This window comes from Malus sylvestris, chromosome 8, assembly GCF_916048215.2.
Source record: "Malus sylvestris chromosome 8, drMalSylv7.2, whole genome shotgun sequence".
In the NCBI taxonomy this organism is placed as follows: domain Eukaryota; kingdom Viridiplantae; phylum Streptophyta; class Magnoliopsida; order Rosales; family Rosaceae; genus Malus; species Malus sylvestris.
In genome coordinates this window covers 6,445,464-6,468,020 of record NC_062267.1, presented here as the reverse complement: position 1 = coordinate 6,468,020, position 22,557 = coordinate 6,445,464, and the positions used below count along the sequence as shown (strand labels likewise).

At 36.9% G+C, this 22,557-nt stretch overlaps 1 protein-coding gene and 1 long non-coding RNA gene across 2 annotated transcripts; both read right to left on the bottom strand.

Moving 5' to 3' along the window:
• Positions 1-25: 25 nt before the first annotated feature.
• On the bottom strand, positions 26-5,187 carry LOC126632948 (uncharacterized). The gene is made up of 3 exons (XR_007626907.1): positions 4,781-5,187; positions 4,200-4,290; positions 26-377 (listed from the first exon to the last, which is right to left on the bottom strand). It is a non-coding gene; the product is annotated as an uncharacterized LOC126632948 (long non-coding RNA).
• Positions 5,188-19,494: 14,307 nt separating this feature from the next.
• On the bottom strand, positions 19,495-21,284 carry LOC126631121 (uncharacterized). The gene is made up of 5 exons (XM_050301278.1): positions 21,240-21,284; positions 21,091-21,209; positions 20,228-20,333; positions 19,907-19,960; positions 19,495-19,702 (listed from the first exon to the last, which is right to left on the bottom strand). The coding sequence occupies exons 2-4, from the start codon at positions 21,198-21,200 to the stop codon at positions 19,946-19,948; spliced, it is 231 nt and encodes a 76-aa protein (XP_050157235.1). The 5' UTR covers positions 21,201-21,209; positions 21,240-21,284; the 3' UTR covers positions 19,495-19,702; positions 19,907-19,945.
• Between the last annotated feature and the right edge of the window lie 1,273 nt (positions 21,285-22,557).

The following is a 22,557-nucleotide window of genomic DNA, read 5'->3' as shown; positions in this document are numbered from 1 at the left end:
CAACTAGGAGGGCAGACAATCCAAGTCCCAAAGAGTATGCCAAAACAGGCAAAAAAATTTTGCTTCAACGCTAAAAGCTTTTGTCGAGTATTTGTTGATTGTTAAGGAAGCACCCTAGGCAAGGAAAGAAAAATATTGAAACACATGAAGCAAATTTATATGACAATAGAATTATACTACAAAGAAAATAAGGATAGAGTGGTTACCTAGTTTTTATTTTTATTTTTGTTGTGTGGATTGGAGTCTTTTTTTGTTCCAATTGAAGAGGATAGTTTTTCAGCAATTCAGCATGACTTCAGTACCAACATTCTTAGCTAGATACTGAACGTTGTATGAGGCATCGTTTTTTCATTGCACATTTCTTGACTAATTTTTTCCTGTATACAATGAAAAAAAAACAAATCACAATTTCAACTCACTCCCTCATCAGAATGTATAAGATAATCTGAATTATAAAATTCACCCAAAAAAAGATTAAAATTTTGATATTTAAAAATCTCAAAATTACAAAACTCCCAAATTTAAACAAAACAAACTCCACATATGTGTGTTTTTCATGTTATAAACTCGAGTAGAATAGACTTACATACAGTTGTTATAAAACAACACTTGTACCAAAATTTACTCACGTTCTTAGTTGTAAGTTATTGATTTGGTGAAAGTTGGTGACTCATGTAATGTATCGATACATTCATAGTTTTTTAATCAATTTTTACATACAATTAATAATATGGGTTGTATATTTACACTCATTCTTTCCTGATTCTGTTCTCAGATTTTTATTTATTATTAATTCATACGAAGAGAGGTCGCACTTGGTGCGATAGCAAGTGTCTTCGCCCATGAGCGGTAGGTCTCGGGTTCGAGACTTGAGAGCAGCATCTCCATAAATGGGGGTAAGGCTAGCCGACATTCACCTCTCCCAGACCCTGCGTAAAGCGAGAGCCTTGTGCACTGGGATTAATTCATAAGAAAACAATTTGTTTTTAAAGAAAAGAGAAAAAGGCGGAGAATGCAATAAATAACATATTCACTAGGCTAGGAAAACTAATATCAAATAAGTTACTCAATGCATCAACAAATATAGCTAGCGAGTCTGTTTGAATGTGACTAAGAAGAGGCTGAAATATCTCTGTGAATTTTTTCGGCCCCCGAATAGATGGATAATTATGACTTGCCATCAGTTATCTATTTTTTTTAAATAAAAAATTATCCATTGGTTCCAAAAAAACTGAAAACTGTAATAATGCTGAAAGCATATCTGGTGAAAGGAATGATGAATGAAAAAATAAAATCAAAGAAGGAGAAAATGTGAAATTCCCAGATTAGTGTTACAGTACAACACTAGCAATCACCTTGTTTATGTTAAAAAATGGTTTAAATAATGTTTTGTTGGAAAGTAGCATTAGCATGCCAGGTGTCATCGACTTGAGCACTATGGAGAGAATAATTTGCTTCAGTGTTCCTGAATATGCAAACATTTGGAGCACATCGTAAATTGTTGTTGTGCGTCATTACCAATGGAGATGAGAATAGTTGGCACCAAAAAAAAGCAAATAATTTGTTATTAAGCATGCAGACTATATATTCACATTTATCAAAACAATTATTTCTATTAAATACAAATTAAAGCAGAACGCAATGATATACTTAACATGAAAATTCTTTTACTTTTCATATATCTTTATAATTTTCAATCATCAGATTAAATGAATTAAAATCTAAAACCTGAAATTTTTTTATAAAAACATGGTGAAAACACTTCTAAAAACTTAATCATCAAGTGAATTGAGAATTATAAAAAAGTTGATAAAATTATATTGGTAAACCTGTACCGGAAAAGTTGAAATACCTCAGGACAAATAGATTGGTAACTATTATCGTAAAATATTAATTAATTGAAACCATTGAGGAAAAAATCGAATTTGAGAACATTTTTTTCAATGGATTTTGCTTCGTTCTTCACATTAGATTATCTTGATTAGAGGACGATCATATATGTAATTTAGGGGTATTCAATTAAAATTTGAAATGATTGTGTAAAATTCAACATGTATTCAATTATGATTTTAAGATAATTTATTAAAATTCTTAAAATCTAATTGTATTCAATTAGAATTTTAATGAAGTTTATACTTTCTAAATGTATTCAATTACAAATTGAGAAATTGATTTTAAAGAAGGGGTGTGATATCCACACCCCATTTTACTTCTTACACACTCTTTTAATTTTCGACCGTTGGATCGGATGAATTGAAAAAGATCAACGGACATAAATTATCAAGAGATGTGTGAAAAATAAAATGAGATGTGTGAATAACACACCTCTTAAAGAATTGAAAAACTTGAAAATTTGAAAAAGGCGAATGGTGAGTCACAATCTGAAGAGAATGATGGAATAATACTGATGGTGATCATAGTAATGGTTATCCCAATAGTCAGAAGAAAGTCTTGCGTGGACATAGGACTACTTTTACATATAATCATTTGATGTCATTTCTTTTCACATATGTTGTATTTTTGTCACTAACACGAATTTTGTAGCTTATTCGGATTTTGCTTTGCCCGGTGCGCCCATTCCCACGATGCATGGTTGTTTTGCAAAGTAATGGGTAGCAGTTAGAGCAGAGAAGATTTCAGGTGGTGTAGTTGATGTGGATAGCGCACTCAAGACTAGGTATTACCACCCTTTATTGTAAGTTATTTCAGTTAAAGTTCTGATGTATATTCTATGTACGAGTCTAAGTGACTCTATGTATTCTATATTGTACCGCTAGTCCTCCTGTCACGTGTCGATTTTGATCGTATCTCCGGGTCGAGACATGATAGCAACAACCAAGCATGGTAATGGAAAGGCTGACACCTGATCCACATGTATCTCTATAGTTGTTGATGGACATGGTTATCAAATGGAAAGGCAAAGAAATTTGGGGCCAATGACTGGGGCAGGTTTAGAACCTCGGGGGTTCTTCTTTATCTAGCTCTCATCTTCCAAGCAGGACGTTTTCCAGATAGCAGTAGTTGGAAATGCAGCTAGCTAGTCAGTGAAAAGAAGCTGCGCAAGAAGCCGCGCACCAGCGAGAAGAAATGCTTCGACAGTACATTGTTGGGATAACCCAAGCAATGTCAGCTTCTGGCATTTGCATTCCTGATCCTCCAAGCGACCTTCAAGCACCATTCCACTAGCCACTCCAATAGTCGTTCTTAATTTAGTTTTTGTTACATACAATTATACGAATATTTTATTTATAATATAATTAGATAAATATCTTTGAATTTTTTATTTATTTGAGCTTTTTATATTAATATAAATAGAATCAATAAATTATTTAAATTGAATATTGTTTTAATTTGAAAAATATTTAAAGGCTTTGCCCGATATTCATCGAGCAAACGTTTACAGTATTTTTTAATTTTTTGTTTAAAACATCTACCCGATGAATAATTCGTCAGGAGAAATTTTTGTAACTATTTTATTTACAGATACTCGACAAAGTGTGTCGTCGAGCAAGATGCATTCATCGGGCCAGATCGGTCAACGCTCTTTTATCTGATGACTCTATTTCGTCGGGTCAACTATGTTCACTTGAAGAATGCTTATATTTCGTCAGACAAATGCTTGAGCAACGGATTTTGCGCAACTAACTTTTGCTTGTAAAACTGTCAGGCAAAACATAGGTGATGAAATGATATTGGCCCGACAGGTTTTTTCTTTGTTTGGAAAGGGGTTTTCTTTTGCTGTAAAATTGTTGCTTTTTATTAAAAGCAACTTTAACGAAAAACTTCTGGTACTGTTTACTTTAACAAAAAAGTTCTGGTACTGTTCACTTTAACGAAAAACCATATTTTTACACTAAAAAGTCAATATTGGTACTATTCACCCTACCCTTTATTTTGTCCTTATAGTTAAAATTCAAAATTCTCAAACCATTTTCATTAGTTTTCATTTTTATTAAAAGCAAAGGATTAATCTATTACGACCTCGGGTTTAGCAACCACGAGTTAAGCATCCCGATTCAAACGCACTTATCTATTCACTTGTCATAGTTTAATTGATTCTGTTTCTCTGTTATTAAGGGCAATTACATGTGAAAAGCCCCTACATCAAATCAAATATGAAGACAACAACCACCAAATTACCATAAATGAGATTCAAGATTCCAACTCAAATCAAGTATGATTATAATCAAAAAATGTACCTTATTTATGTTGGTTATGGATGAGCTATGAAGTGAGTTGCTCTTCTTCTACGTTCCTTCGAGTACGAATACAAATAAGTCAGTCTGCAAACTGCGAATAAGTTAATGATGAAGTAAGAACGGAGAATACAGAATAATTTCTTTATTTCTTGCAAAGTTCTTCCGGATAAAATTGCAATTTGCTAACTAAAAGCAAAAAGATTCATGAAATCTAAAAGCACTAAGTTTTATTTTCTTCGTCTAATTTAACGAGATATGTAAAAATAAACTAAGAGAAAGAACCGTGCATCTAAATGAAATGATTATCAGATGGGGTCCCTAAACCACAAGCAAAATTGTGTGTACTTCAATAAGGTCGACTGAAAAAAAGAAGCACGTAGCCAATTAGGATCGATGTGAGACCCTTTTTTGGATAACTAAATCTTCTTGTTGTGGTATAAGATGAGATCTGGATCCTTCTTTGACTAAGGTCATTCTCTGAGAATTTAGGAATAATTTTTAAAACAGAACAAAAAAAAAACAAAAAAAAACAAAACAAAACAAAGCAGATGAAGTCAAATAAGAAAGATTAAATGCCGTACCTTTATTACTTTTGGTGGTGAATGAGTAATGAGGATAGCTGCTCTTCAAAGTCTTCTCCTTAGACCAGAAAGTTTGTGATGCTCTTTCTTTTGAGTAAACAGATAGAAAGACAAAAAACAAAACAAAACAAAACAAAGGTTTGCTGCAATGACGAAACTGCAAATGTGCAGGGGAAACTATCTTTCAAGGCTTAAGTCCATCGTAGAGAAAATGCTAGATCATGACGGTATAAACCAGTGGAATGAAGAACTTGAGAAATTGAATGTGAGAGTCAACGTGCGTGAATGCAGAAGAAAATGGATGGTATACTATGCATGGTTCGTGTGGAGAATGGAGACTTCAGTTTTGAAAGACAAAGCAGACTGCTCAGTCAATTGAAAAGGTTTAGAGCCACATGCTTTGCTCCCCACAGTATTAGGCAAGCAAATAGCTGTATTAGTGGACGCCAACTGTTAAATATGGTAAGCGTCTGAATCCCACGTCAAATAATTAAGGTAAGGGATCTTGCATTAGTTAACTCTTCGTATTGCTAATTATATTTAGGATAATGTTATGTAGATTAATTTTTTTAAATTAAATTTGTATATTAAATGATGTGATTGTTGATGATTGAATTATAAATAATCAAACATATGTTGTCTTAATTACAAGCTATAAGAGTGGGACTTCGTAAATTGAGCTTAGACTCTATTTCAATCTAATTTAGTGACACCATACTTGCCATTGAAGTTCACATGACAATGGAATCTGGTTTGCGAGACAATTTCTTAATGTTCAACTGTTGATGAGTTAAGTTGTTTAACATGACTGTGAATTTGTTTAAGAGTAATTTAAATTGATTAAACACTCTTTCACATGGGGCACGGCCAACATGGATCAGATAAAACCAAAATAAAAAGACAGTATTATGTTTGTATAAAAGGCATCTTACAAGTAATAACGTGATCGATTAGAATATTCATGTCCTGATAAAAAGTTGGAAAATCAGAGGTGCCATAGGAGAAACTTTTAGTTGTGACGGGAATACAGATGGTACATCATGTGTTTTTATGCAAGTGGTGAAAAATTTTAATTTTTAAGTTATTAACATTTTAACACACATAATCCACCATTTTTATAGAAACACGTAATGTACTACTTCGTGTGACGATTACACTGAAAAATCTCTCGGGCTATAGTATGAGTTAACCCAAATCCATTAACAACCTTGTCTGAGCAATTCGAAGGACCAAAGATTTTGAGCTAGCCTTCATACATAACTCCATACCCACCTGCTTCAAGTAATGCCCAAAAATTCATATCTGCGTTCATGTTCAAAACATAAATTTTTTTTATCATATTTCAGTATATCATACGTCTCAATTTTTTCGCGCTGTATATATTTTGATTTTTAATCCAGAATTTAGCACTCAAAAATTTCAAAATATAAGATTCTCTGCAGCGTACTTGAAACTCTCGTAAAACAATACATACTCTAACTACTTGTGTTGTTAATGAAGATGATGATGCATGCGAAGAATAGGAAGAGGTCATCATTTTTTACTTCACACATACATTTTTAATTTGTGGTCATCAGATCGATGAATTAAAGAAGACCAAATAACTGAAATTAATAAGGAGTATGTAGATATGACACCCTCTTTTTTTTGTCAACTATTAAGTTTGATTTAATTTTAGTAAACTAACTACTACTACTCATTGTTATTTAGGAGTTTTAACAAAACACTTCTGGTACTGTTCATTTTTAAAGAAAAAACACATTTTTACCTTTAACTGGCACTATTCACTATATCTTTAAAAATGGCTTTTCGTTAAAAGAGAAGTTTTTTTGAACTTTTTGTTAGTTTTCCCTTGTTATTTTTTGTTAGCAAACCAACTGCTAAATTTCCTAGTAAATAATAAATGAAGGCATTTCAGCTAAAAGTAATATTAGGAAGATCAAATTTTTTAAAACAAATTGCAAATCAAATAATATGTCATCAATAAGAAATAAGTACGATAATTGATACTTAGTTAATAATTCAATTATATATAACTATCCTTAATTTAATATGGGTTTTTATCACAAATGGTCCCTGACATTGATCAAACACATCATTTTGGTCCATGACATTGAAAATCAATATAAATGGTCCCTGAGATTGATCAAACACATCACAAATGGTCCTTCCGTTAAAAACTCTTTGGGCAATTTTCAAAGCTTCGTAACTCAATCGTTTTTTAACCAAATTCGACTCATAATATATCAAAATGAAAATAGGAAAGTGTAGAATAAGATTATACCTATTTTGAAGCCCAATGGTTGCTGGAGATGGCCGAAAAATAGCCTCAAATGTGACTGATCCGCAAAAAAACTGGAAAACTCGCCGGAAACTGGGTAAACTTTAAACGTTCATAACTTCTTCAATAATCAACGAAATCGAGTGAATCAAAACGAAAATCATACTTCTCGACGAGACGAAGAGAATGGTATCTTTCTTGATGGCTAACTCGCCGTAGTTTGGTCGGAAAACGGCTCGAAATTGGCTAACTCGAAAATGGTTATCCAATTTCAAGCCATTTTTCGGTCAAACCACGGTGAATTAGCAGTCAATAAAGGTATCATTTTCTTTTTCTCATCAAGAAGTATGATTTTTATTTTTGAATCACTTAATTTTGTTTAGTATTGAAGAAGGTATGAATGTTTAAAGTTTACCCAATTTCCGGCGAGTTTTCCAGTTTTTCCGTGGACCAGTCACATTTGAGGCTATTTTCTGGCCATTTCTGGCAACCATTGGGCTTCCAAATAGGTATAATCTTGTTCTAAACTTTCCTATCTTCATTTTGATATATCATGGGTCGAATTTGGTTAAGAAACGATTGAGTTACGAAGCTTTGAAACTTGCCCAAAGAGTTTTTAACGGAAGGACCATTTGTGATGTGTTTGATCAATCTCAAGGACCATTTCTATTGATTTTCAATGTTAGGGACCAAAATGATGTGTTTTATCAATGTCAGGGATCATTTGTGATAAAGACCCATATAAAATTTTAATTTAAAAAATTTGATCTCATCACTATTCATGTGACAACCCGTCCCAAATTTTATTATTTTATAAATTTTAAAAGCGTGATTTTACAATCATGCCCTAGAGGTGAAGGGTTTTTTACTTTTAGTTACCAACGTGTAGTGAGACGTATGGAATTCTTTTAGCGCATTCCTGAATTACTCGACAATACGGGCTCGTAGACGCAAGAAGATGAGGATTTGGAGTTACGGTTAAAGTTCTACGGAACTTTAAACCGAGAAATACTTTTATTTTGGTTAATATATATATATATATATTATGTATATATTTAGGAGTATTATTATCTTATTAATTGTGGTTAGAATTATGGGAAAAAGGAAGGAGAGGGTGTCGGGGAGGAAGGAAAACAGAAGGGGGAAAGGGAGTGGGCAAAGCTGGCCAATCTGAAAAATTTAAGGAGAGCCCGAATGAGGAGAGGAGAGAGACAGGTGAGTGACTAACCAGAAGAAGGAAAGAAGGGAAAGGAGGGAGAAAGAAAAGGAGAGGATCGGCCGGATCCCCAAACCCGCGCCCAACTCGGTTTTAACAACCGATGGAATTCTGATGTTTTCGAGCCGTTTTTCAGGCGAATTTCACCCCATTTCCACCTGCAATCATCACCATACCTCTTCCCCTTCATTTTTCTATCAAAATTCGATGGAAATTATGTCAAATCCGTGACTTTTGGGCAATGGTGACACCGACGGGTTTTGTATAAATTCTCCCATTTCTGAAGCAAATTCTTCCAATTGTCACCACCAATAGACTTCCCTTGAGGCCTAGAATAGTGCTAAATCATTGTGTGGAATTTCGGAGTCGAATTGGGGACGAATCAAGAACACCCAATTCTAGGATTTCGACGGGTTTTGATGAAATTGGAGCCTTTCCAGGCCGAATTGGTCTTGGCCACATGTATGAAAGTTGTTCTACTCATTGAGATATTCAATTCTGTAATTTTTGAGAATTTTTAAAAATAGTTGAATTTTCCGGCGAGTCGGGGTGGCCGACCGCCACCCGCGGTGGCGCGTGCGGCGGCATGTGGAATGTGGGCCAATGATGTTTTAAATAAGTGCTATTAGATGCCCTGGGTTCATAATTGATATCCATATGACGTAATTTCATTATTTGGGCTTAGTTTTATTTCGACACGTGAATAGGTCAAAATATGAATCGACGATCCGACCGTTGGATCGTCACCAAACTTTAATACATTATAGTGCATAATAATTGAGGATCATAGGAACTTACGGATTGATAATCCGACGCACGGATCTTCCCGAATTGAATTTGTAATTTTATAAAATAAATGTTAACCATCACTTAGTTTTGGGCAATTGATAGAAATCCGACTGTTGGATTGTAATGAAATTATAGTATGTTATCCTAAAAGCATAATGTGGATCTTTGGAAGTTGCGGATTTAAAAATCTGATAAACGGATCTTCCGAATCAAGTTACAGGGTTGTAGACACTATCGTCGGTTGACTTGTGGTCAATGAGTCTCAAACTATTTTGTGTCCTTGAGAATGTGCCTTATGTGAATTACACATTCTTTTAGTAAGAGTTCTGAGATGTGAATTGATAATTGACCACAGGCACCAATAGTTCGGATGCCTCAATGTGCGTGCTAGAGAATCAGAGTGTGGACTCCAGGTGAATGGATCTTTTCTTGCTCATCATATGTTTCATGATTGATAATTCTATAAATGCTTTTAAATAACACTAAGAAACTTATGCCTTGACATATATATATATATATATATATATATATATCTATATGTTATAAAATACTAGGAGATGGTTGAGTTAGATTTCATCGTGATCTATCCATATGCATATTAATATAAATGATTGCGAACTACGAATGACTTGATCCCTGTTTAGGGTACGTAAACAGTCTAACGAAACGTTAGATGCAGCCATATAAGAAATGAGATTAAATAATTGAGACCTTAGCCTTGTTTAAGGAATTGAGCAATATGTGTGGGCTTTTAGTTTTAAGTATATATGTATACACTTGACGTTTTTCCCAGAAAAATGCAATTATATGATTTATGCATTAAAAAATGTCATGCTTATTGATTAATGCATAAACGATGAGTTGAATTGTTTGCATATATATATAATTGTGGTGCTGTGAACGCTCTGAAGTGCAAAGGTGAATGTAGGACACCCCGGTAAGTTCAGGTAAGTTTAGGTAAGCTCAAGTAAGTAATTGGTATTAGTTGAATTGATGATGAGACATGGATATGAATATGTCATACTAGCATTGATGATGAGATATAGATATGTATATGTCGTACAGATCACTAGAGGTGATTCCGACTTATGAGTTAGCATTGATGATGAGATATAGATATGTATATGTCGTAAATATCACTAGAGGTGATTCCGATATCTATATGTCGTACATATCACTAGAGGTGATTCCGACTTATGAGCTAACATTGATGATGAGATATGGATATAAATATGTCGTACAGATCACTAGAGGTGATTCCGACTTATGAGCTAGCATTGATGATGAGATATGAATATGTCGTACAGATCACTAGAGGTGATTCCAACTGATATGTCATTTTATATTGACTGAATTCATTTGGCCTACTTGTTAATGCATTGTGGAATTAATGGACATGGTATAACCGTGGTTTCAGTCATTCATGAATATGGCATGGATTTGCATACATATATATGTATATATGTAGTATTGTCTTATGAAAACGGTACTGGTTTTACATTAAGGGGCATTATTTCTAGAAAAGTAATAACTTTGGAAAATTTGGTCTTTATTGCTCACTCACACTCTCTGTTCTATGCCCTCCAGGTTTAGCTGCTAAGTTCGTATCGACGTGGATCTGCATCGAATCTTAGTATTGGTGGCCACCTTTGCGGGTATGATTCATACCCACATTACTGTACTTTACTTATGCTCTGACGTTACGTGTGAAAAGGGTTCACTCCCGCTCACAACGCACTCTGGTATTTAAACACTTTTAGGTTTAAATTTAGTCATATTTTACACATCATCACACCTTAAGGCTTCATTACATTCCAGGTGTCGGCCAGCACAGCTCGATTCGGAATCTTAGTGGACATTTCGGGTCGAGGTGTGTAAATTCAGCTAAACTATTACAATGATTAAATTTATAGGGTGAATATTAATATTAAAAGGATCATCGTCGGATCTTTTTTCTAGAGATTCTAGAGATCCAGTGATCTCATCCGTTTATTATACATCGTACTGTTAGTATTCGTTAGGTACTATTTATATTTAATTTTAAATTTTAAATTTTAAAATGATTTTTGACCGCATGATGTATAATTAACAGATGAAATCACTGAAACCTTAAAATCCCTAAATAAATAAATAAATCCGGCAAAGATCCTTCTTCCTGTTTTGACAAAGAAGACAAGGTGGGAGTGGGACTGCAGAAAACCAAGCTACAAAAGGGAAGAACTGCGAAGGAAGGATATTCCCGGGCTCTCGTCCTCGCTCGGATCAAAGTGTCATCACGTGGGTGCGACCAACAAGAAATCACATGGGCGCGACCAACACGGAGTCAAAGTATCAGATATCACATGGGCGCAACCAACAAGAAGTCAAACTGTCAGAAATCACATGGGTGCGACCAACAAGAAAACAAAGTGTCAGTAACAACATGCAGATAAGTTACAAAACAACATCAAAACCGGAAAGATATTTTTTCCGGATCTCTTCTATTAAAACTACCGGATCGTATGATCTGGATATTTTAAATTTCATTTACAGTTTTTAAAAGATCAAAATAATTGAATCATTAAATAAAAGAAAAATTAAAAAAAATAACTTGATAACTTTGAATTTTAATGATAAAAACAAAATTAAAATTAAAATGAATAGTATCATAATTTATTTTTTAATATAAAAATACGATTTTTCGTTAAAATAAACAATACTTAAAATTTTTCGTTAAAATTACCTTAAATAAAATTTAAACTATCCAAATTATTTGATCTGATGCGCTTGATTAAAGAAATCCGGAAAATAACTCTTCCATCAAAACCATCACTCACCTGCTCCACTGATAACCCCTCCAGCATGAGAGACAAAAGAAAGACCCATCACGTGGGTCATTGTCACTTTATAAAAATAAAATGAAATAAATAAATATACTGTGATTCTGAAGAACTGAAATATTATTAATTTGATTTTTCTGCTAATTTTTTATCTTAATTGTTAAGTTCATATATCACTCGGTATTACATTTTAATTTCATTTTTCTCAGATAGTTCCATGCGCAACTCACATTTTTAAAGGTCCCTGCAGCTGAATATGACTGCCCACATCTCACATGCTCTTGACAAGGAAAAGTCAAAGCATTAAAGATAAGGATTAATTACTCAAATCATATTTTTAATACATTCCCAATTAAAGACTTACTTTATTCAAGTAAGTAATCATATTTAAATCAATTAGGGATAATTACTCTATTATCTCAATATATTATTTCATGTTTAATATCTTGAGAATGTTCCTCCATAAAACCTTGGTCAATAGGATGCCGCCATGGCCTGCTACTCCCCTATATATACCACATATTCTACCAAATTTCGATAAGCTTTTCCTACCCCTAAAAATCCTAAACACTTTACTCTTCTCAAAGAAAATAACTTAGGCATTGGAGATCCATTAGCCTAACCCCCCACCTTGTGGGTGCGTGAGGCTTAGATTCTTGATCAAAGGTGTTAATTGTTTTAAATGTGCATTTTCGTCAAAACTAAAGACGGTGGAAACTTGCATCGACAAATTGGTGCTTTTATTGAGAGCTAATTCAAATACTCGAATAAGCCTCTTGCATTTGGTTTCTTGAATTTTCTGTTACGTTGAATTTCTCACACGTCGCATCAATTAATTTTTCCTAAAAAAGTTCCTTGATCAATCCCTAGAGAAATGATACAATGGTAGGAAATTCGGAAACCACGATGAACGATACCCCGTACGAACAAGGATTTGAACCGGAGAGTGGAGATGAGTACATAGCCCTACGATGGCAGTCCTTAAAACTCAACGCAACAGCAAGAGGAGCCCTACCGTTGTGGGGCGAAACCACTGCCGCAACCATCACCTTGCAACCCACGACAAGGACCACCGCAACAGCAGCAGCCCAAGCTGGAGCCTAGACGCATGCTGCAGCAGCCCACCATGCTACATAGGAGCCCACGGCCTAAGGGCAGGAGGTTCAGCCCACTACAACAACCTTAATTGCCATCAGCAAGTCGAAACGCTCTAAGCCCATGCCCATGGGAACCTAGTAAAGTTGGCACAGCCATCAGGAGCATCCCACGAGCAATCAACCAAGGCCAGCTCACTGCCAGTTGAGCTTAGCTTACTGTTAGGCGAACCCAAGTCGCAAAAAGTCAGCGGCAGACTAATGCGTAGCACAAGCCCAAGGCCAGCCGCCACACGAGCGAGCCCAACACGTCCATGCGCACGCTCCGATCACCAAGCTGGGTTGGCCTGCCCCACGACCCGCTGCCTAATCCAATTCAAGGCCACCTCCGATGATCCAGATTTCGACCATTGATCCTAAGATCGACCTAGGGTTATTTCCACCTCACTTTTCTGTAGGAATGCCCGCTCTGGGCTCAAGCTTTGTACTTGCAGTCTATTACACTTCCACCACTTGAGAATATCGACGATACCCTTCGTAGAAACGTGACCAACATTAGTAGGTCACTGTTTATAGACGAGATCTGTCACGCCCCGATCCCGACATATGTCCAGGATCGACACGTGACATCATCAGATAACCATATATCTAACATACCCGCCTCCGAGATAAGTACCAAGCACATCCCATGCCTTGAATTGCGTAGTAATTTGTCGTACACTTTATGGCTGCATTTAACCTCCTGTTAGACTACTTACGTACCCTTAATAGGGATCAAGCCATTCGTAGTTCGTCTTTTTAATTTAATTTTGTCTTTCCAAGAAGAACCCACAATTACCAATATCCACTAACCAAATCTATTCAATCACAGCCAAAATTCCATAACCTTTAATTAGCAACCTAAACGATTTGTACTAATATTACTGAAAACGGGACTTGAATTTCCAAATTCGATGTCTGAAACCCACATTCTCTGCTGCACATATTTTTATTTTATACACTAGGTTGGAGTGCAAAATACATTTTCAAAGTGCTAAACACACTACTTATAATCAAACTACTAATATTTTCCCTTTCTTTTGGTGGTTTTCTTCGAGTTACCAAAAGTCATGCTGCAAAGCTGTAATAACAGCAATTCTAACTTTAATAAACTCGTGCTCATCATGGAGGTATTATGTTTATTAATTAATTATTAATGAACCATGCAAAAACTAAATGCACTTCACCATTTTTTTTTTGAGATTACATTATTTTGTCAGAGAAATCGATCAATTATTGGGCTTACACAAGATGATCAAATATCATATATATCTCCTTCATGTAAATGGTAAAAGACTCTCGAACTTACTGAGCATAATTGGAACGAACAATTGAAAAATCGAACAATTAATTTCCAGACCCTCACATCCAAAAAAGAAAACAACAAAAGGAAAAAAAAAAAAAATAGAATGATCACCAACCCAGATAGTTGAAATTATCAATATCAAGTGAATTATGCAACAATGATCATCATACTAAAAATCTAAACGAATTAATTTGAGAGAAAAGTAAAGGGAAATGGAAGAATTGCCTACCTCCTGATTTTGAAGGGAAAGAAACGCAACAGGGGGAGAGAGTTCTTCCCTCCTTCCTCCCAGAAAAAGAGAGTGATCCCAAAGATCCTTTTCCTCCTTTTTTATTTCCTTCTCCCCTTTGTTCTTTTCCTTATTTTCCCGATGGTTCTCCAGCCCTTCTCTCTTTCTTCTTTTATTATTAATATATATTCTATGATTAATATTTTGTATCTAGTGATATTATCTTTTCCCTCTACTTTGAATAAAACAATAGATACTTGTTTTGTAAAATCTTTCTAGTTTCAATTTTCTCTACATTTGTGCTTAGTCATTTGTAATGACGAGTACTATGATAATATACTAATTAATATCTCACATGTATCCTAACTACTAAGTCAATGAAAGTCGACACATACCCTCTAAGGGCATTTTGATCACTTCACATGTTTAAAAAAAATATAGTAAAATTATAGACGGGTTGTAACAAGATCGAGCAGATGAAGCCACCGCAAAAGTTTAGCCGCCACATTTCACCTTGTTCAAAGGAGATGAAGATCCGAAAAGCCACCTGATGCACTATCGAAGCGCCATAACCCTCTACATTAATAATGACACTCTCATGTGCAAGATCTTTGTCACGACGCTTCAAGGCGATGCCCAAGATTGATTCCACACCTTGCCGCCATGCTCAATCTGGAACTTCAGCGAACTTTCCTTGGTTTTCACTAATATTCGTCCTACCACTCGATCAAGAAGAAGTCTGACAACCTCTTCATGAAGAATTAACTGAATGAGTCAATCCACATGTACGTCAAGAGGTTCAAAGTGGAGAAGGCGAAAATCATCGGATGCGATGATAGCATTGCAAGCTTAACCTTCTAGAATGGGTTCCCAACAGCTCACCCACTTTTCGAAGAGATAATCATGGGTCAGAACTTGACCCTGGCAGATTCTTATGCTTTGGCAGAAAAGTACTCTATTTAGGATGAGGCTAAGTACTCTTAGAAGGCGCCTGAGCAACCGTGCAAAGACGTAGAGCCAACTTAGAAGAATGCAAGTGATAAACCGCTCAATGACAAAAACAAGCCAAGAAGCAGACGTAGGGACCGATCCTTGGTGTATAGAGGCTCAGCGCCCAAGATGTACACCAAGTTCTCAGTCTCGATCTACCAGATCCTTCGTGACCTTAAGGATAAGCCATGGTTCAAGATACCACAACCCATGATGGGGGACACCTCCAAGATGAACCAGACGAAGTACAGTACATTCCACAGAGGTCTGGGGCACACAACCAACGACTGCATCACATAGATGAAGTACATTGAGAATCTCGTAAAAGAAGGCAAGTGCGACCAATATGTCGATAGGCCAGCTGCCTCACCAAGGCGAGAAGCAGACGCCAATGTTGAACCCCTAACCAAGACGATCTGAATCAACAGTATTTTTACCGATCTGAGCATCTGGGGGCCACCAACAGTTTCAAGAAGAGGAAGATCCAACATGCTAGATTGGTCTTTCAGGTTCAAGCTATAGATGCTGTACCTAGACTAATCATCGGCTTCACCAAGCGGGACGCTGAGGAAGTAAACTTTCCACACAACAACGCCTTGGTGATTTCTGCTCAACTAGCCCACACCATTATTGATAGAATTATGGTGGACAATGGCAGCTTAGTCAATATTATACAACTGTTAGTCATCCAGAAGATGGGCCTGAAAAGCACTATCAACAAAAAACAGAGGTCTTGACCAGACTCAATGAACTTACCTCAACTGTCATTGGCACAATCACACTCGACGTAACTAGCCCTCCAATTGTCTCATTACAGATCTTCATGATCATCAGCGATACATCTTGTCACAACGGGATATTAGGGAGAACTTGGCTAGTGAAGATTAGAGATGTGACCTCAATCGAATATCAGAAGATCCGATTTTACGTCCTGGGATGAGCAGTCAGAGAGATCAAAGGCGACAGACAATGTTTTGTAGATGCACTGTACAAGTTCTCAAGGAGTCGAAGAAGAAGTATTTCGCCCTAGCAGTAGTAGCTAAAGTACATAAAGATGATTCTACCTCCACCAAATAGCAATCATAGCAAGCGGGTCAGGAAGATGGCATCAAGATCAACAATGCCCTAACAGATGAATGAGGATGGAAACCCAAGCCGAACACATATTTCTTGACCCTAAGCAGCAGTCAGACCACGCCGAATGCACAACCAAAGAAGATCTGAGTAATCCTGGATATAAAGTCATACATTACTCTAAAGGAGATCCAAGGTCTCATGGCGAGCAGCTGCACTCAATCGTTTCCTCTCGCAATCCACCGATCGATGCATACCCTTTTCCAAGGCAATCAAGAGGGCACATAGAGAAAAATAGGACGAGAAGTGCGAGAAAACAATCTAGAACTTGAAGAAGTACCTGACATCACCTTACCTATTGTTCAAGTCGGAAGCAACAGAGGACCTATGCATCTATATAACAATATTTGAAGCAGCAATGAGCTCTACCTTCATACGAAAAGAGCTAGGGGCCCTACCATCTGTATTCCACAGTTCAAAAGCTCTTCTCGATGCGGAAACCAGATACCCGAAAATCAAAAACTTTGATTTTGGCGCTAGTTGTTGCAACCCGGAAGCTTTAAGCTAGTACCTTTAGATGTACGCAGTCATGGTTATGACGCGATATTCTGCACAATCCAGATGCATGACGTTAAAAGAGTGAAAACTGGTAGACAATCTGACGAGTGCAATAACTCAGCCTAGAAATGCCCTAAAGATAACTGATCACACTATAATCGCACAACGAAGCGACCAAATGCCCTAAAGGTAACCTTATTTGTAGGAGATTTCTGGGGTTTACACGTCGATTGATCAACCAAATACCAGGGATCGAGAGCAGGTCTATAATCCTTACTACCATTGATGGTTCGATGCTTGAGCAGGTATCAATATAAGCTTCAAGGCATCGAACAATGAAGCGAAGTATGAAGCCCTAATAGCAGGTCCCCAATTAGCGAAAGACCTCGAGGTGAAGAAGCTCGCAATCTAGTTTGATTCCCAACTGATCACCAACCAAACCTTAGGGAAGTACACAACAAAGCATCAAATGATACCCTGATACCTCGAGAGTTTATGAGAACAGCTAGCGACGTTCCAAGCATACACACTTAATCACGTTCTACGAGTAGAAAGAAAATTAAAATTCGATTATAAAATCAATTGAAAATATAGAGAACAACTCAATCACTAAGCCTAAGCTCTGCCTTAGACCATCAGCTCAGACGTTCCATCCTAGTTGAGCAATTGGAAAATCTGAGCATAGATGCGGAACCAGAAGTAGATGTGGCGCATATCAACACAACTCTAAGTTAGCAGAATCCCATCATTGACTATATAGTTAATGGAACGCTCCTCGTAGATAGACTGAAATCCAGGAAGTTCTAGACGAAGGCAGCACGCTACTACATGTGGAACTGCATGCTCGTTCGCATATCCTTCTCAGGACCACATATCTGCTGCCTATCACCTCCCAACGACCTAAAGATTCTTAGCTCAATCCACGAATTCATCTATGGAAACCACCCCTGAGGCTGCTCTATGGCACAAAATGCTCTTAACGCGGGCTACTACTGGCCAGCCATGCATTAAGGTGCCAAGGAGTATATACAAAGGTGTGACATCTTACAGTTGCCAGCGCTTCAAGCTCGTGCCCGCACTATCTGCCAGTGAACTCCACCAGCAGACGAGCCCTTGGCAATTAACCTAGTAGGACTAATGTCACTTGCCACTGGGGGTAGAGGCATGATGATCATAGCAACCGACTACTCACAAAATGGGTCGAAGCCGAGCCCATGACTACAGCTACCCAGACGGACATAGAACGCTTCATATGGAAGAATATCATTTGCCACTTTGGCATCCCTCACTCCATCGTCATAGACAATGGTCTGCAGTTTATGAGCAAAGACTTGGTGAAGTTCTTAAAAAAATACGGCATCAAGCAGCACATGTCCATGCCCTGATATTTGCAGGGCAATGGGCAGGCCGATGCGTCCAACATGACCATTCTCGACTGCCTCAAGAAGTCCCTCTCAGACAAGAAGGGCAATGGACCAGACAAGCTCCCTGGTGTTCTATAGGCGTATTGCACCAACAAGAGACGAGCAACTAGCGAAACTCCTTTCTCCCTGGCGTTTGGCTCTGAGGCGATCATCCTTCCCCACGTCATGAGGCGATCGTCCCTCCCAACGTCATGGTGAAAACATTGTATGGTATATATTTGCAGAAATATATGTGCAAATAAAGCCAAGTTGATCGAATTTTACTTTGCAATAGTTGGCTTATGACTGGTACTATTTTGTCCCCGTGTTACGTTGTCCTAGAGCTCTAGATACGAAAAATGATCGTGTTTGTGTGTATCAAAAACAGGTGCTCGCGAACTCATCCTAGTTGCGTAACTCAAAATCATTCGCAGGTCTATTGTTTGAAGCTCAATCACATTACAGTGAAGCCTTTATTTCATTCTCAGTCGTAACAGTGAAGCCTTTATTTCATTCTCAGTCGTATTGTCAATACAGCCAGATCATGTTCCAAGCATCATTTCGACTATAGAAGTGTTGATGAAACTTGGTAGCCAGTCACTCCCTATTGCGAGAAGCTTTCTAATGAACGTGCTGCGATTAAAACCGACAAACCACAAGGCATGGTTGAACCTCGGGTTGATTTCCAAGAAGGAAGGCTCAAAACAAGAAGCAGCCAACTTTTTTCAAGCTGCGCACGAGCTTCAGCTCTCAGCTCCAGTTCGAAGCTTTGTGTAATAGTTAGTGTATCCCTAATTATTTGCAAGATTAAGGGTTATTACTTGTTACACTAACCATTTCTTGGTATCGGATTCCTATGATTAGTATGTACATATGCATTGGCTACTGAAATATCAAAATAAAGTTTGTTGCACAGAAAAATGAATGGCCCGGATTGAATTATTAAGAGATGCACCGAAGCAAGAACTTACAACTGTTAATATTTTCTTGACATTCAACATAAAAAACAAATGACAAAGTGAATGTCGATTGATAACAGCAACTGTCTTTTGGAGATCTGGAGTATTTGTTCTTGGCGCAAAAGGAATTGGCAGTCCACGGAACATGTTGAATCTGTATAAACACTGCAGACAAGTGAAGATTAAAAGTGAGAAAAATGAAAACAAAATTGGGGAACTATAAGATAATTCATCTCTACCTATACAATATACAGATAATCCATGTATCAGAATTGAAATGACTTGTAGGCAAAAATTTGAAACCATCATAAGCTAATAGTTTACGCAGAACTTATTGAGTTTTACTCGGTGGAACATTCATCGACTTACAGTTGGAAGTTGACGGAGAGACAGACCAAAGGCTAGGCCTCAACCCACTGACCACTGCATCCACATCACCAACAAAAAATAGTGATTTCAACGAACATACACATCACAATGAGTGAAAAGGTGACAAAATTGAAACCGGCACATCATACAGTGCCTTAATAGGTCGTACACTTGGCATCATAAAAATTAGCATATAACCATCAGAGATTGGCATAACCACTATAGGCCAGTCCTATGATATTATTGATTATGCTGACAGTGTAGATCAGATCATTAGCATCAACCTTCCAACAAAAGATATGGAAATTCAGTCAGTCAAACCTTTAATACTGGTTCGCCTTTGTTAGAGCTGGCAGCTTGCTTTGCAGCCGCCTGTTGCTGTGCACGAGCGGCTCTTCCTGCTGCAGACTTTTCGAATTCTTCTTGCCTGAAATTGTGGTTGCAGTATAAGTGTACTCAAATAACGACGAAAGAAACCATCATGTGGGCACAGGGCACAGTAGTAATGCAACTACGATTCACACCCTATCAATGCGGCCCTATCTGCCTAACAAAATGCAAATATGACCTTTGGCAGGTTTTATGATTTTCACACTCTATACTTAGGTTTTGTTTGCAAGACTGCCGGTTAACAGAATTACCGCATAATGTTAGCACAGTTAGGTCTTGGACTTAACAAAGTTGAAATTCTGCAAGCAGAGACAATCCTATAGCATTGAAACAATTGCTTAAACATGAACAAACAATCGATGGAAATTGCGAACACAATCAACAAGATGAAGAAGATTTAACATGGTATTAATGTGGAATGTGCATTGTCCTAACAAGGTCTACTCAGAATTCTGATCATCAAATTCATCCTATTTTTTCCCTATCCCATCTCCAAACTACTCTAATCTACGAGGAGCGATATTTGAAATCGGGTGCCAATGGACGAACACACTGCTTAACCCACATCTGATTCCATATCCCTTTCCAAATTTAAAAAAAAAAATATATATATATCTGAACTTTATCCCCATGACAATTACAAATCCTATCCAAAATCACATCTTTACATAAAAATTGATCAACTTGCAGCAACGATACAAATATACAATTGCAAACGAATTCAAATTTCCAATTTCGAAAAATGAAAAATGATCGAAATAAAAATTAGAAGAAAAAAAGAGAAATAAGTTTACCTTCTCTGGGCGGCTTGGGCAGCGTTGGCGAGAGCTTCCGCGGAGGCGGCCCTTTCTTCTTCCTTTCTCTGTGCACTGTTGCCTCCATCGAAACAACACAGCAGCCCCATCTCTCTCTCTCTCTCCCCCTCTCTCTCCCTCTCTCTCTCCTCAATCTGCGACTTCTGCTCCGATTGAATTCCAAATTTTCTGATACATTTGTTTATTTTTTTGGCAAGTTGTTTACTTATATTTCCCACCTCTCTGGATCATTTGCCGCGTGCCACGTCATAAAGCGAGGACAGTGTCGTCATTTGGACTGCATTATAAACAACGTCGTTTTACTCAGTTATCTCGGGGTGAAATTTTTTGCCAAATTACCATTTCAACCGTACTATATCAAAGTTATGCCAAAAAATTTGTACCATTGGTAATGGTGCAGTATTTATACCATATCATACATTTTCGCTATGATAATAGTATTCAAAATCATTACCAGTGATATACCGTACCGTATCACTACTATTAATATTATATCATTTATATATATAATTAGGTATTATTATCATTATATATGCACTTTATATTTTTTTCCTAGTCATTTATCCAATCATCTCACCCTCTAACCTCTACTTTCTCAATAAAAAAACTTAAGCCTTCTTGCGCTACGACTTTTCATCTTTTCACTCATCTAGCCATCGGCTTTATCTTTGTTGCTTCTGTTCCAGTGACTCTCTCTCTCTTCACATTCTATCTCATCTTCTCCTTCATCAAATTGAAATATATTTCTCCTTGGTTTCGTCTATCAAATTAATTTTTGTACAATTTTAAAGAATGTAGAGATGAAATTTAGGAATCTTTGTACTATTTTTTTAGGGATGTTGGGTTCTTTCAGCAATTCTTCTATCTATTTACTTTTTGTTTCTTAAACGAATCTCTATGAAATTCTCATAATGAAATAAAAACAGTTTTAGAAAGCCAAAGAGAGTGGCCAAAACACGTTTGGGCTTTGAATTGGGTTGGAAAAAAAAATTTGGCCCAAAAGAATGGTCCAAAACAAAATGGTAATTACCATTACCATACCATGCAAACCGAACTATTTGGCATGCCGAAATTCGGTATACCAAAAGTTTAGCATGGTAATTGTAATAGATTTTATCATAACAAAAATTTAGTTTAGTATGGTAATTGGTACATAAGTTTTGGTACGGTTATCATACCAATACCAATCCTAGTCAGATCCCAAACGCTGCGTTTGATAGGTTCTGCCTCGTTCAGTCCTTCTGTTCGGTGGGAGAGTCTGTTCCGTTACAGAAGCAAAACCCTAATCTTACATAGCGATGAGCGCCAAGCCTTTGGATTCGCTGCCTCCGACCGAAACCCTAGAGAATAATATAGAAAATGGCCGAGTTTCCTCTGGATCCACCCTTATCGAAGATGCTACTCGCGAGTGTGGAACTCTTATGCAGCGATGAGATCTTGGCCATC

Coding starts and splice junctions, on each gene's coding strand:
- LOC126631121 (XM_050301278.1), bottom strand. CDS start 21,200: ATGGGGCTGCTGTGTTGTTTCGATGGAGGCAACAGTGCACAGAGAAAG. Junction 20,334..21,090: donor GCCCAAGCCGCCCAGAGAAG/GTAAACTTATTT, acceptor CCACAATTTCAG/GCAAGAAGAATTCGAAAAGT.